Source organism: Triticum dicoccoides, chromosome 1A (assembly GCF_002162155.2).
Source record: "Triticum dicoccoides isolate Atlit2015 ecotype Zavitan chromosome 1A, WEW_v2.0, whole genome shotgun sequence".
Taxonomy (NCBI): domain Eukaryota; kingdom Viridiplantae; phylum Streptophyta; class Magnoliopsida; order Poales; family Poaceae; genus Triticum; species Triticum dicoccoides.
This window is the reverse complement of record NC_041380.1, coordinates 76,516,794-76,531,292: the sequence shown is the minus strand read 5'-3', so window position 1 is coordinate 76,531,292 and position 14,499 is coordinate 76,516,794. Positions and strand designations below refer to the sequence as shown.

The window sequence follows — 14,499 nt, the reverse complement described above, 5'->3', positions numbered from 1 at the left end:
TCGGCCATCTCGGTCATCTCTTCCTTGCTTCGGCAATGAGCAGCCTGTTCGGCTCTCAGCTCTTCAAGGGCTTTCCTGGTGGCCGCGTCACTTCCGCTGGCTTGTTCTTTAGCTCGGGCAAGTTTTGCCCTAAGACTCTCCACGGCGGCTGCACCATCTGCGTCAAGCACACACATCATAAGACACAAGCATAAAACTGTTCTTACCTGATGCCGCCCGAGGAATTACATACCTTGAGCCTCATCAAGCCGCTTATTGACAAGCGTGATGTCGGCATCTGCCACGTCCAGTTGCCGCTTTAGTTCGGCAAAATCGTCAGTTCGGCTTGATTCCGGACACCCTGCCGCCTACATTCAAAGGCGACATCTTAGACCTGGGATTATGATCCTCCGCGTGCCGTTATTTCTTGACGACGCGCAGAGTCTCAGGGGCTACTATCTACACAGAGCGCATCTTACTCATGCGCAACTGGCAAAAGTATACATTATCTAATGTACCTCGAAACCCGTCAGTAAACTTTTGACGGCCTCATACAATCCGCTCTCTACGGATGAAATCCTTTCAATCACCGTGCCCAACAATGCGCGGTGCTCCTCTGAGATAGAAGCTCGCCCCAGCAGAATCTTTAGCTCCTCCAGCCGAGCACCAGACGGTGCCGGGATCGTCCCATGACCTCTTTCGAAGGCCGGACGCGGAGAACCTCGGGGGGCCGCATAGCCACCTTCCGCCCCTGCCGGATTTGGAGAAACCCTCCGCGACGACACCTCAGGGTCGCCCGCCTCGCTAGGCGGCACGGCAGGGGGAGGCGTCCCGCTCTCCATCATCTCCGGAAGGAGATCCCCCGAAGACGAGCTCTGCTGAGAAGGGCTGAGGTCCGAGCTACAAGATAAAGGTTTGGTTAATCTTCTCAGACATAAATCAAGGACTTCCCTCATCCCTCAAAAGGAAAATCTTTTCTCCACTTACGGCTCGCTGGAGGGCTGATCCCCTTGAGGGCGTAGTCCGGCCGAGGAACTCCCCGGCGTCGGACCCTCTGACGAGGATTTTCTCCCCCGTTTCGAGGCCATGGTTTCCGGGTCGTCAGAGGCGGCTCTCTTCTTCCCCTTAGGAGAGGAATTGTCGGTTCCTCCCTTCGGAGCAGCCTCCTTCGAGGAGGCCATAGCTTCCTTGTCCTCCCCCTCCAAAGGCATTATCTCCAGCATCCTAACCAGCACGGGATCCGTCCTGGTTTCAGGAAGGGGAGATGGACACCTGATCAGCTTTGCCTTCGATATCCACTCCTGTTTAAAAGGACGACTCTTTTAGGGGCAAGTTTATGACAATTATACGGATAGAAGGTCCGGGCACAAGGTTGCTTACTTGAGTATCCGGGCGATTGCAGCTTAGGCATGGGTCCTCGGTTAAATCCGGACACATCTCTTGTGATCCGAAGAACAGTCTATACATCTCCGCGGGCGTCGCACCCATAAAGTTCTGGAGAGCTCGCGGTCCCTCTGGATTAAACTCCCACAAGCGAAGGGGGCGACGTTTGCCGGGTAATATTCGGCGAATCAGCATGACCTGCGTCACCTTGACCAAGCTGAGGTCTCCTTCCAAGAGATACTTAATTCGGCCTTGTAACAGGGGCACGTCTTTGGGCAAACCCCAATCTGACCCTCTGTTAACCCATGACGCTAGCCGTGGTGGGGGACCCGAGCGAAAGTCAGGAAGCGCCACCCACTTGGTGCTCCGGGAAGCGGTGATATAAAACCACTCTCGTTGCCACAAGCCTAGCTCCTCTTGAAAAGAGCCCTCGGGCCATGGAGCATCAGCATTTTTGCTTATAACAGCGCCTCCGCACTCTGCGTGCCGTCCCTTGATCATCTTCGGCTCCACTTTGAAAGTCTTGAGCCATAATCCGAAGTGAGGGGTAACACGGAGGAACGCTTTGCATACAACGATAAACGAGGAAATATGGAGGATGGACTCCGGAGCTAAGTTGTGGAATTCCAGCCCGTAATAAAACAGCAGTCCCCTCACAAAGGGGTCCATCGGGAAGCCTAACCCCCGAAGGAAGTGAGACACGAACACTACGCTCTCACCGGGCTGGGGACTGGGGATAGCCTGCCTTTGAGCAGGCAACCTGTGCGAAATTTTGGCGGTCAAGAACTTAGCCTCTCTCAACTTTAGCACGTCCTCCTCCGTGACGGAGGAGGGCATCCATCAGCCTTGAAGGTCGGAACCGGACATTGTCGAAGGTCTGAGGCGCCCGAAATTTGGAGCCTAGGGTGTTGGAACTCGAGGCGACGGGCGAACTTGTTTTGGGATTGGAGAAAAAGGAGTAAGGCCCTGGTCTCTTTATAAGAGGTTGAATACCAGGAGCCCTCCCCGTAACCGTTTGGGACTCACCTTTAATCGAGAAAACACGCTAACGGGCACGGTTGGGTTACCCACGTTCGTATTGATGAGAATCCCGTAAAAGGGGGGCACACGATCTCTGCTTTGACAAGACGTGCCAAGGAAACCGCCTCGCAAAACACGCTGAGGTGGAAAGGTGAAAACGATTCGAGTGAAGGACTTGGCTGTAGTGTGATGACGCACTGCGGAAAACGTCAGCAGATTTGATTTGTGTTAATATTATTCTCTCTATCGCAATATGTGGAAGCTTATTTTGCAGAGCCGGACACTACTCTTGGTGTTTACAATCTTCTATGAAGGACTTGGAGGAGGAACTCGCCTTGCAATGCCGAAGACAATTTGCGTGCCGGACTCGTCGTCATTGAAGCCTGGTTCAGGGGCTACTGAGGGAGTCCTGGATTAGGGGGTGTTCGGGTAGCCGGACTATACCTTCAGCCGGACTCCTGGACTATGAAGATACAAGATTGAAGACTTCGTCCCATGTCCGGATGGGACTTTCCTTGGCGTGGAAGGCAAGCTTGGCGATGTGGATATTCAAGATCTCCTACCATTGTAACCAACTCTATGTAACCCTAACCCTATCCGGTGTCTATATAAACCGGAGGGTTGTAGTCCGTAGGGAATCAACTCCATATACAACAATCATGCCATAGGCTAGCTTCTAGGGTTTAGCCTCCTTGATCTCGTGGTAGATCTACTCTTGTACTACCCATATCATCAATATTAATCAAGCAGGAGTAGGGTATTACCTCCATCGAGAGGGCCCGAACCTGGGTAAAAATATCGTGTCCCTTGTCTCCTGTTACCATCCGGCCTTGACGCACAGTTCGGGACCCCCTACCCGAGATCCGCCGGTTTTGACACCGACAATAGCCTTACTCCTTTGCGTTGCTTACCCATCGAGACTAGCTTTTGAGTATTGCCAGCAACGAGACTTGTGCACATTAGTGATCACATTTCCCATAGCATACATACATCATTGGTGCATATCTTGGTATCATCTCTTGTGTCACAAGGTTGTCATTGCATACACAATTGCTATCTTGGTTCATGAAGCATTGCATGAGAAAAGAGCTCAAACAAGAAAGAGCCAAACAATCTTTTAAGCAAAAGGGAAAGATAAGCAAAGAGCTTTTAAGCAAGAACCATATCATCATACAACATTAAGATTGTCATACTAGATCATCTTGGATCATGTCATAGAAACACCATACATAGAGCATACTTGTGATAGAAGTCGTTGCATTTTTGCCTAGTAGGTTGTGCACAAGTCTTGTATCCGCCTATTGTGCAATCGTGCTAGCGTCTCTTTAGTGTTGTGCAACAAGAGCATTTTTGTGGATTCCACATTTTGGCTCACCCGTGGTTGCACGACCCCACTTATCTTTTTGCGTGTGTGTTTCCGTGTACCGCATATTGCTTGGTCTACTTGTTGCATTGCAATCTTGCGAATCTTTTTCAACATTATTGAAGCTCACTTATAATTGCATCAAATTTTGTGCCACCATCCTAACTAAGCTCCACCATAAGGTTTTACTTGTGTAGGTGTGAGAAACCGACAAGAATTGGTAACAATTGTGTTATTTCCTTGTTCCACATTGGTGTGATCATTGATTCACCTTCAAATTTGGTCAAGGTACAATTGGTATACGTTTTTCTCTTTCTACCACTCATATTTTTCTCTTGAAATGATGGATAGGCCAAGTACTTCTACCAACCCACTCTTCATTGAGCACGGCGATGACATGAACTCCTATGTCACCAAGAGCCACCTCTTTGATGCACAACGTGCGTTGCATCAAGAGCAACAAGCAATGAGTGAACGCATCGACAACCTCGCCGCCGACTTGCGACTCTCCGAGCAACGTACAAGGGACTACTTCGACCACAAACTCGACGATCACAAGCAAGAGAACGACGCAAGAATGGACGAGATTCGTGCTTTGTTGCTCAACCGCTCTTCTTTCACTTCGTCCTCATCAAGACAGAGCCGCTCAAGTCGACACTTCGACTTCACCCTCTCCGGCTCAAGTACACCGAATCGAACACTCTTCGACGTGCCGCGCGCAACGATCGTCAAGTAAGCCTCAATCCTCTATATGAGCACCGACAACGTCAAACCCAAGCGGCTTTTGCGCTAGCACGAGAACGGCAACGACAACGTCAACATGAAGCGGAAGAGCGAGCGCGTCTACACCAAGATGCACAAGATGCCGAGGCACAACGCCAAGAACAACAACTCCGTGAAGCTCAAGCACTTGAGGCTCACGGAGAAGAACTGGTTACCCTATGTATCGTCCTTTGTTGGATTCGGATCTTGTATCTCTTTGTGTTTCAAGGATCTAGCATATGTGTGACCATATCTTGTTGGTTTTAGTGTTTCCCCTCGTGTTTCCTCTCATTTTTCCCTCGTGTTCTTCGTGTTCTTTGCGGGATCCGCTCCTTTCATGAAAGATTGGCCGTATAGGGTTCCACCCTACATCATCTTGTCAAGAGAACTATTCCAAAAATATTTAGCCATTGGGGAAGTAATGCTTTTGCACACTTTTTTTGTCAGCAGACACGTGCCCATACTATATGTCGGCATCGCTCGAACGACAAATTTAAGCAGGACCTCACGACCAGCACAAGCTAACAACTTGTCTAACCAGCCCTGTATCTTACTGCGAGCTCACTCAACAATATGATCAAAAGTCCCACTTGTAATTCGCCCAATTGCCGTGGGAAGCCCGAGATATCTCTCACTAAAAGCCTCTGCATGAATATTCAATGAGTTTTTCAAACCAGGCATCACATGTGGAGGCGTATTAGAACTGAAGAAGATGGCACTTTTATCTCTATTGACACGCTGTCCAGATGCATCACCATAAACTTGAAGTGTCTTGTTTAAACGGACATCACTTTGATCGCTTGCACCAATGAAAATCAAACTATCATCGACAAATAATAAGTGGCTAACCCGAGGGGATCTGTAACTCACTTTGACTCCTCTGTCAATGTATAGTTACCACCATAAAATTTCAGCATGGAGGAGAACCCTTGAGGACATAAAAGAAAAAAGATAAGGTGATATTGGGTCCCCCTGCCCGAGTCCCTTCGACGGTGTAAAGTAGGGCAAAAGTTCCCCATTAACTCTCATTGAGAATCTCACCGAGGATACACACTTCATGACCAGTCTCACAAATCTGATGCTAAAGCCCAACTTAATCATAATAGCTTCTAGAAAATGGCATTCTACTCTGTCGTAGGCTTTCATCATATCAAGTTTCACTGCACATGAATAGTTCTTTCCTTTCTTCCTTCTCTTCATTGAGTGTACACTTTCATATGCCACAAGAACCATTTTCCCATATGACACAGGCTGAGCCGCTGAGGGACATATATATTGTAGACATATATTGGAGTACAAATGATGGTCATTTATTGTTTTCATCATTCATCGATTGCACCTAGAGATATTCTTCCCGGTACATGGACCATCTCACGGTACATGACAGCCTTGGACAAATCCGTACAAGCACAACGCTAATTGCACCAGATTGTTTAGGGAAATTCAAAGCAAACCAAATTACACACGCACACGAACCGTGACGGCCGTTTCGACAAGTATAAAGATCTACTGGATTAAAAATAGAAATTAACAGCTTGCATTGCATACTTGCTTGGGTCTTGGGTGTTGATCGGCGATGATCAATTACTTGCCGGCGGCGAAGGCGTTCATCTGGTCACGGAACTCTGGTAGGTGCGCCTCCTCGACGCACATGGTCATGACCCGCGCGCCGATCTTGGGCGCCGGCGGCGTGCCGATGACGGCGACGGCCATGAACGGGTGGTACGAGAAGGGCACGACGTGCGTGGGCGCGCCCCACCCGTAGTCCGCCTCCAGGAACCCGAGCCGCGTCCAGTCGGAGACGAAGAGCGAGTCGTACGTGAACCTCAGCTCGTAGGGGTCCTGCGCGAACCCTCCCACCGCCCAGCGCGCCACGTCGCCGGCGAGCCTCGCCTTGGCGTCCCGCACCGTGCGCACCAGGTCCACCACCTCCCCCGCCGCCACCTCCGCGCTGCTGCACGTCACCGTCACCGGGTAGAAGCAGTTTCCGTAGAACCCCTCGGCGGCGCCGGCGAGCATGAGGTGGCGCGTGTTGGCGAAGAAGCAGACATGGACGGGGTGGTCGTCGGCGAGGCGCCCGGCGAGGCGGAGGGCGCGGGTGCGGGACTGCCACGTCTTGGCGACGCAGACGTCAAAGGCGGAGCAGCGCTGCCCCATGGACACGAAGAAGTCGGACTTGGCCTTGGCGATGTGGTCCGGGGTGAGGTCGACGGTGAACTCGCGGAGGTCGAGGAGCTCCAGCTTCGGCGGCGGGGCCGGCATCCGGGGAGGGTCCGGGATGAGGTCCCGCGCCCAGACCGGGGACACGCGGGGCTTGGGCAGGCCGCGCGCGTAGTCCCCCACCGCGTTGATGAACTGCCCGGCGCCGAGGCCGTCGGCGATCGTGTGCACCGAGATCAGGCCCACCACGAACCCGCCGCACGTGAACTCCGTCACCTGCACGTCGAACAATCATCAGTCGAAACTTAATGTTTGGGGATTTTTTTTTACCAAGCGTTCAAGGATCATTGCTGATTGCTTTATTTTACTACAACAATGCCTCTGCGTTGCAAAGGGATATAAATATTCTAGTATGTTAGTTTATGATTTACCTGTCAATAAGAATATACTCCTTCACTTTGTACTAAGTTAGTACAAAGTTGAGTCATCTAATTTAGAATGGAGGAAGTAATTGTGTAAATAAATGTTCATCAAATTTTAACTGTGAATTATCTTGTATTTTGATTACGAGTTTGGTAAGTAAATTAAAGTGCAATTGATTCAGAAGATAAGTAAATTAAGGTAATTGATTATCATATACATAGAAGGTTGGACAAAGGGATGATGAAAAAAAAAGTGAAATAGGAGTCTTATGTTCTTTTTAAATACTAGAGAGATTTTTACGAAAGAAATGGTCAATAATTTAGAATAGAAAAGATAAATATCCACTCATCGCCCACAACTAAATGTACCATTCGACTGGGCCTCCATGTTATGGATGTTATCTAGCGAATGGTAAAAGGAAAAATATGTGGGCATGCAAGAATCTCCTTTCGGTTTAACTCAACAAAAAAATGAAAAATTTACCGGTGGTATGTCCATGGTTGGTAGCACGGTGCTGTCAAAGAAGCGGAAAGTTGGTAGCAGGACAGTAGGAACAGATAAGATCTGTCGTGGTCGTGTTACAAGTCACTTGTCAATGAGAGCTACTTACCGATTGACTCATCTGACCTATAACTCACTTAATTAATCCTGCTTCCTCTTTTCACCGACCCAATCACTAATCTCCTGAATTTCAGTTTGTGCGTCCTCCAATACTAATCCGTTGATTCCACCACCGTAAAGCATTATGTAAGTGCAGCATTACTCTAGATAACAAAACCTGTGCCTGCTCCCTCCCGGTGGCATAGCTCTCAGCCAAGGTTGCGTTTGACATTGAAGTAGATTCCGGTAACCCAGTTTGCTCCACCTGTCTTTCTCTATTTTAGTATTTCTGTGACTCGCTTTCGGCTAGGTTTTTGTTATTTTGGAAACAAAATAATTTTGGACCTCGCCGAAATATGCGAAATTTCAGAAACTATTTTGAATTTTGAAATTTTGAAAATTCACTTAATTTTAATGAATTAAGACATAATTTAAATATATTCGAAATCTGTTTGAATCTACCTCGAAATTTCAGGGTTGAAAATATTTCGGACCCCACTGAAATATGCAAAATTTCAGAAATTTCGTTGAAATTTTTAACCCTACTATTATGTCTAAATTTTCACAGCAGATTATAAAATAAGCATGTGACAACATAATGTAACAACCATAAACTGAACCCAAATTATGCCCAATCGAGTTCACTATACTTAAATGCAACTGCAACTGTGTTAAAAAAAAAGCAACTGTAATTATATGTATTGTATTTACTTCTTTTTTTTAGGGATGCACTGTATTTACTTATGTAATAGGAGAAGCAAGTGTATCCACCTTTGCATTGTTATGAACACGTACGCCAACCACTTATTATAGAATCCAATAGTGCTTGAACTTGGCAAGAGAGAATCCAATATGGTCTGTTGAGCAGAGATTTTCTTCTACTAATCCGCATAGTTTTTAAATTCTAATTTAAACAAGCTCGACACTATAAATAGAATTTCATGAGTATGTCAGCCAAAATAACAATTTTGGGTTTCACTAAACCTAACTAGTCTGTGGTTTTCTTACATCTAAGTCAATGTTGTTGGAAATGTACAACTCCTTCTTGCACTTTTCACAAAGCTAAAGTTGCATTTTTCAGAGTCAATTCGAGACATAGGAAAAATAATTAGTCAATTTAACGTCCACTGCTCATCCAAGAGCCAGCAAGTAACAAGGTCATTAGTGACAATTAGGGATGAAACCAGCTTGGAAACTTACCATCCGTTCTAGCTAAATATTTAAAAGAAAAAATGGAAATGGAAATTCACAGAACGAAAACATAAACGGGAAGACTTTTTTTTTTTTGATAAAACACCAACCAAAAAGGATAAATTTCCCCTATTCCCATGATTCGCATTGTCGTCCCTTGACCATTAGACAGCCCCCACCCCCCACCCCCGGGCCTCCTCTTTCATTTTCTCTGCATATGACAACGTACAAAGTGCTTCAATTTCTGTAGGTAACTGAACGTAAGGTCAATGCCGGCCAAACAAATCATGGTCCATTAATTCATGCATGATGATTAACGCAGCACGCACATAAAATATTATATGAGAGAGGTGACCTTGCGTGCTCAAGAAACTTGGTGCAACATCTCTCTCTTTTGGTGCAACAAGTTGGTACAACAGTTACATAGCCCGAAAACGATCGATCCACCACTGGACCATACATCTACAGCGGCCAACAGTACGGATGCTGGCTAGGTGGGTGCAAGCACGACGGCATCCTTTCGACCAAACCGCCTCCAGGACACAATCAAACTAGCCAGTAAGTCCACCCCCCAACAGCTCTAGTCCTATGGCGTGCACATCGATCACACCAGGTGGCAAGCTGGAGCTAACTAATCGGCAACAACGACGTGTGCACACAGCAAGAGGACTAGAGCTACGTGCAGATCAAGGTGCAACTCAAGCAACAAGCTAGCAGGTTAGAGATATGCGTCATTGACCCTACACGCGTAGTACTACGGTTGGGCGTGCGTCCACGTTTCTAACCCATTGTGTGGAGGTACCCTAGGGTTGCACCTGCACCCTAGCTAGCTAGCCACAGGAATATAGTACTGCCTAGCAAGGCATAACCGGTAGCCAATCCCTATTTGGGCTTCTATGCTACTCCCTCCATTTCACAATGTAGTGCTTTCTTTATCCACGTGCTTCAACTTTGACCGTAATTTTAACTACCAAGACCGATTGCGGCGGGAACAAAAATAATATCAGTGAATTCGTATTCGAAAGAAGTTTTTAATTATATAATTTTTTCTCCTGCCGCATTTGGTCTCGTTGGTTAAATTTATGGTTAAAGTTGAATCTCAGAAAGCGCGGGCACACTATATTTTGAAATGGAGGGAGTACCAATTAACTAGAGTATGTATGTATGTGGCGTATGAAAAGGAAATCAATGGAGGTGGTGGTGGTAGGTGCTCGATCGATCTCGACCCTCCACTCTCAAATCTCCATCCAGCAGAAGGCCGGCTAGCTAGCTACTACTAGGTAGCAACTTGTTGTGATGGACCTGCATGCCTGGCCTGCCCATAGACACCTTCACTTCACTCAACTCAAGTGGTCGCAAGCTCGCAACTGTACGTACCAGTGTTGTGCTTTTTATCTGGTGCTCACCTCTTCTTCTTTTTTTGACGTGATGCTCACCTCTTTTTTTTGAGGTGTTTTTGGTGCTTACCTCTTTCTGTTCTTGTTTTTTTGCGGGTGTTTCTGTTCTTGTGCGTAAGCAATCAATACGGATGTAACCTTTGCTACTAGTTCGGTCTAGCTACCTAAACCATTTTCCCGGCTTAATGAAATGGACCAGAAAAACCGTTAACACATGTCTAGTGTTAGCTAAGCCTCTGTTTCGAGTTATAGGATCTTCAAACTTTTTTTTTGAATTTGATGTATATAGACGTGTTTTAGTGTGTTCGGTCACTTATTTCAGTATGCATGTAATTTATATTAAAAAAATTAAACATCTTATAATTCGAAACTAAGGTGATACTATGTCACTAACGTGACCAATATGTGACAGCTAGGGAGTGGCCGGCTTTGGCGTGTGCAAGGTTGGTGGTACGCGCTAGGGAAGACACCACCCGGGGTCAAAGAAAGCTACTTGATCGATTTAATAGTTGTCCATTTACAACCTACTAGCTGAGTCATGCAAGAATGTGACCCGATACTATACCGTGGTCGCGTGCACTGCCGACTGATCAAAACGGGTGGTTAAATCTTGCTCTTTTTCACCGACGCAACTACTCCCGCACCACCAGCTTCATGCATGATCTAGCTAGATCTTAGTGCTCCCAAGTCAAGCAAGGCCCACTTCCTAAAATTTACAACCTATAAGTTACTAGCAGCTTGCAGCCACCAGTACTGGCAGTCTTAGTCAAGCCAGGCAGGACCAGCTGGGTATAGATTGAGTAAAGACTTTTGATGGTAACACTAACATGGTCAATAGTGGCAATCCACTCCTTCCAATTCATTGAAGAAAACTACCCAAGCACCTGCTAGCTGGAGTCTTATCTCCACATGGCATGGTTGCACTTTGTGGCTTTAAGGTCAACCTAGCAAACCATGGTGCACGATTAGCCCAACACGTACGTAGAAAAAGACGTGAGAGGTAACCCGGATGTTTCGCTCACAGGTGACATGCGATGCTCAAGAAAAGTAGGCACTGATATGATATTGCCCAAGGGAGTAAACAAAGTTGATGGAGAGCAACCAACGCATAAAACCCACAAATGCGTGCATAGCTAGCCATTGACCAGAAGGCGTCGCCAGCTTGAACCAACGATAACAACAACCTCACGGCTTTCCATATTAAATGATTTTTTGAATTTTCCTAATTAATCGAGCAACTTTTTTCTTCTTAATGAGTGCAAAAATCCTGCCATTTCCAAAAAAAAAGAACAACCTCACGGCTGCGTGCACGTCCCGGTGTAACTATAGCAGCACCAGCTAACTGTAGTAAGAACACGCAAGCATGACATCTGCATACCCGTGCAGGTGACAAATGTGGCATGTACCGTGCACCCGTGCATCAGGCATGTGTCCTAGCCTTTGGACATGCACCAACTGACCTATACCCAGCGAGAATATACTACTGCTTTTAGCTATGATGATTCGTTGGACCGGTGGATGGGCAGTCCTATCTTAACAAGCTAGTTGTGGTGCATACTAGCTGCATATCGTGTGCATCCTTTTTGTCATTTCACCAGAAAAAAGATCCGTATCATCCATTATAGTAGTATATTTCAAAAGGTAAAAGGTAGTGCGTGGTAGTAGGTGCTCGCCCGATCTGGATCGAGTGTACGCTCTGCCACTCTGCTGAAGCGATCTCCCTACTCCACTATGCCTAGCTTGCCGTGATCGATGGGGCTCCCATCTCCTGCATGCCTCCTTGCCCACCCAAAAAGGTTACTCCCCGTCCTGTGCGAGTGCAGCCTCACTCACGTGTTACATCTTTTTCCCGCCAAGCCAGCGATCGACTTGCACCACGCATATATTTTCCAGATCGGCCTGCTCTGATGTGGAGTGGTTCACCAAGTTTCCTACTCTCTCGATTAAGAAACGATCGAGCAGACGGTCTCTTGGCAGGTACGTTGATCCATCGTTTTGTGCTCGTACTCGTACTCTCTCCGTTCGGAGTTACTTGTCGCAGAAATGAATGTATATAGATGTATTTAGTTTTAAATACATCTATTTCTGAGACAAGTAAGTCCGAACGGAGGGAGTACGTCGGTACGTGCCGCATGGAATATCACCTACATATGTGTATGTAGAGGGCGAACGACATTGCTTTTGTCGATCCAGCTTTAACATGCTCGAGATCGGGTGGCCGGTCGTGATGATATCGACCATCTCTCACCAATACAATACATATATTGATATAGTATATAGTACTACTCCTATATTTCATGCGTCGCTGCCGGCACCATGTTCATTGGCGTGGAGGTACCACGGATCGCTACAACATGAAAAAGCATGTATAGTACCACGACTGATTTATACGTGCTCTCGTCGCTGTCTGCATGTCAGAAAGTAGCCAGCGCGCACAAAATTGTCCCAGTGCTGCCACCTGCTACACGCTATGGCTTTTCAAATTTATAGTACTACCACTCTCTCCCCAAAAAGTTGTTGCTTGATGAAGATCGATTTGCGTCATCACAAAAAAAAGGGATCAATTTGCGTCGAGTAATAATTCTTTTAATAATACTATTCCGTATGGGTCAACAGAAATACTAATATTCAAACTTGTGTTCTGGAGACATAGGGCCGGCCGGACTATGTATAAAAACCACAGCTTTTCGATCGGGCCATGGGTACGTAGCCAGCTAGTTTGTACTTACCTTTTTTTTGCGGGTAGCATTAAGATTATTTGCACGTCACGTCGTTAAGATTTCTTAAAATCAAAGCTAGCATAATTGAAAACCAGTAGCTGTCAAATGTGTGTAGTTAATGGATGGATTTGTAGACGAGTGAGAGGAACACGCATAACCTAGTTGGAGGGTAGCTAATGATCGAGGTTCGCCACGGTAGAAAATGAGGTTCTTGACGAACGTACGGCTCCCCACCTCCGTGCAAGCCAGAACTAATAATCAACTAGCGTTCGTATATTTGTGTGTACTCGATTGAGTATTGCTTAGTTATTCGTTCTCCTTTTTAATATCGTGCACGCACATATACGTACGTACACTTGCGTACCTGCATCATGAGCGGCATGTCGAGCGCCGGCACGTCGGGCGACGGCTCCGGCAGCAGCTCCTCCTTGGGGATCACCATCGGGTGGTCCAGGTGCTTCACGTCCTCCAGGCTGCACGCCGCCGTGGCCTCCACGAACCACGCGCCCTCGCCGGTGCACGCCACCCTCACCTCGCCGCCCTCCTCCTCCGGCTCCAGGAACCGCCCGGCGAACGGGTAGTAGTCCACCAGCGCCTTCCCCAGGGCCTCCCGCACCGCGCTTGCCGGGCTGGCAGCAGCTTCTCCCTCGCCGACGGCGCCGTCGACCCGCTTGGCGCCGTCGAACGCGTGCAGCGACAGCACGAGGTGGCGCAGCCCCGGCACGCGGTCCAGGCACGACAGCCGCAGCGTCTCCCCGGCCGGCGTCGGCGACGACGGCGCCACCAGCGACTTGCTCGTCCTCGTCACCGCGAACCCCATAGCTATCTACCGATTCCTAGCCCTGGTTCTTCCACTTTAAGGTGTCGTTGCTCGGTTAATGCAGGCGTGCTTAGTTACATGCGAGGTGTGTGTGCGTGTGCAAGCCATGTGTGTGTAGCTGTGTATATATAGACGATGGCTTCTCACCGGTAGTAGGTGAAATGAGGAAGAATTAATGGTGGGCCCCACATGCACTTGACCAGGCTCGAACGTATCTCTTGTACACCCATCTGCATGGTGGACGCGAAGCCTCCATGGAATCGCATATACGTTGTGCATGTTGTTGTTACGGTGGTTACTTCATTGTGCACGTCATCATTGTCATTAGAGAAAAGGAAATCCACTGCGTACCAAAGGCTAGCTCATCGTAGGTCGAATTTGTTCACTTTTCTAAATCCTAGTCATGAGGGTTAAGTAAATCTAGTCGTCGGATTTGCATATTCAGGTCGTGAAAAGCAAAAACGAGCATCGTCGTCAGCTTTTTGTCTTTTATTTATTTGAAGTGGTTGTTAAGTCCACTTTACTAGCTTAGCTATAGAGATAAGATCAGTAGACTCTAAGATGGAAAGTGTCCGTGTCAAGGTAACTTGCAAGTTGTTCCGTAGCTATTTATTTATGTATTACTCTATGATAGGTCCATTTCAAGTTACGCATTACATGCCTTTAATAAGAATTTAATTG

At 47.3% G+C, this 14,499-nt stretch overlaps 1 protein-coding gene across 1 annotated transcript; it reads right to left on the bottom strand.

Annotated features, from left to right (window-relative positions):
- Positions 1 to 5,756: 5,756 nt before the first annotated feature.
- LOC119364136 (acyl transferase 4-like) lies at positions 5,757 to 13,930 on the bottom strand. Its single transcript, XM_037629556.1, has 2 exons — positions 13,363 to 13,930; positions 5,757 to 6,943 (listed from the first exon to the last, which is right to left on the bottom strand). The coding sequence occupies exons 1-2, from the start codon at positions 13,816 to 13,818 to the stop codon at positions 6,092 to 6,094; spliced, it is 1,308 nt and encodes a 435-aa protein (XP_037485453.1). The 5' UTR covers positions 13,819 to 13,930; the 3' UTR covers positions 5,757 to 6,091.
- Positions 13,931 to 14,499: the final 569 nt, after the last annotated feature.

What these genes read in the sequence shown, in the direction of transcription:
- LOC119364136 (XM_037629556.1), bottom strand. Translation starts at nt 13,818, where the DNA reads ATGGGGTTCGCGGTGACGAGGACGAGCAAGTCGCTGGTGGCGCCGTCG. An exon ending in ACATGCCGCTCATGATGCAG is followed by an intron (nt 6,944 to 13,362) that starts GTACGCAAGTGT and finishes TTCGACGTGCAG; the next exon opens with GTGACGGAGTTCACGTGCGG.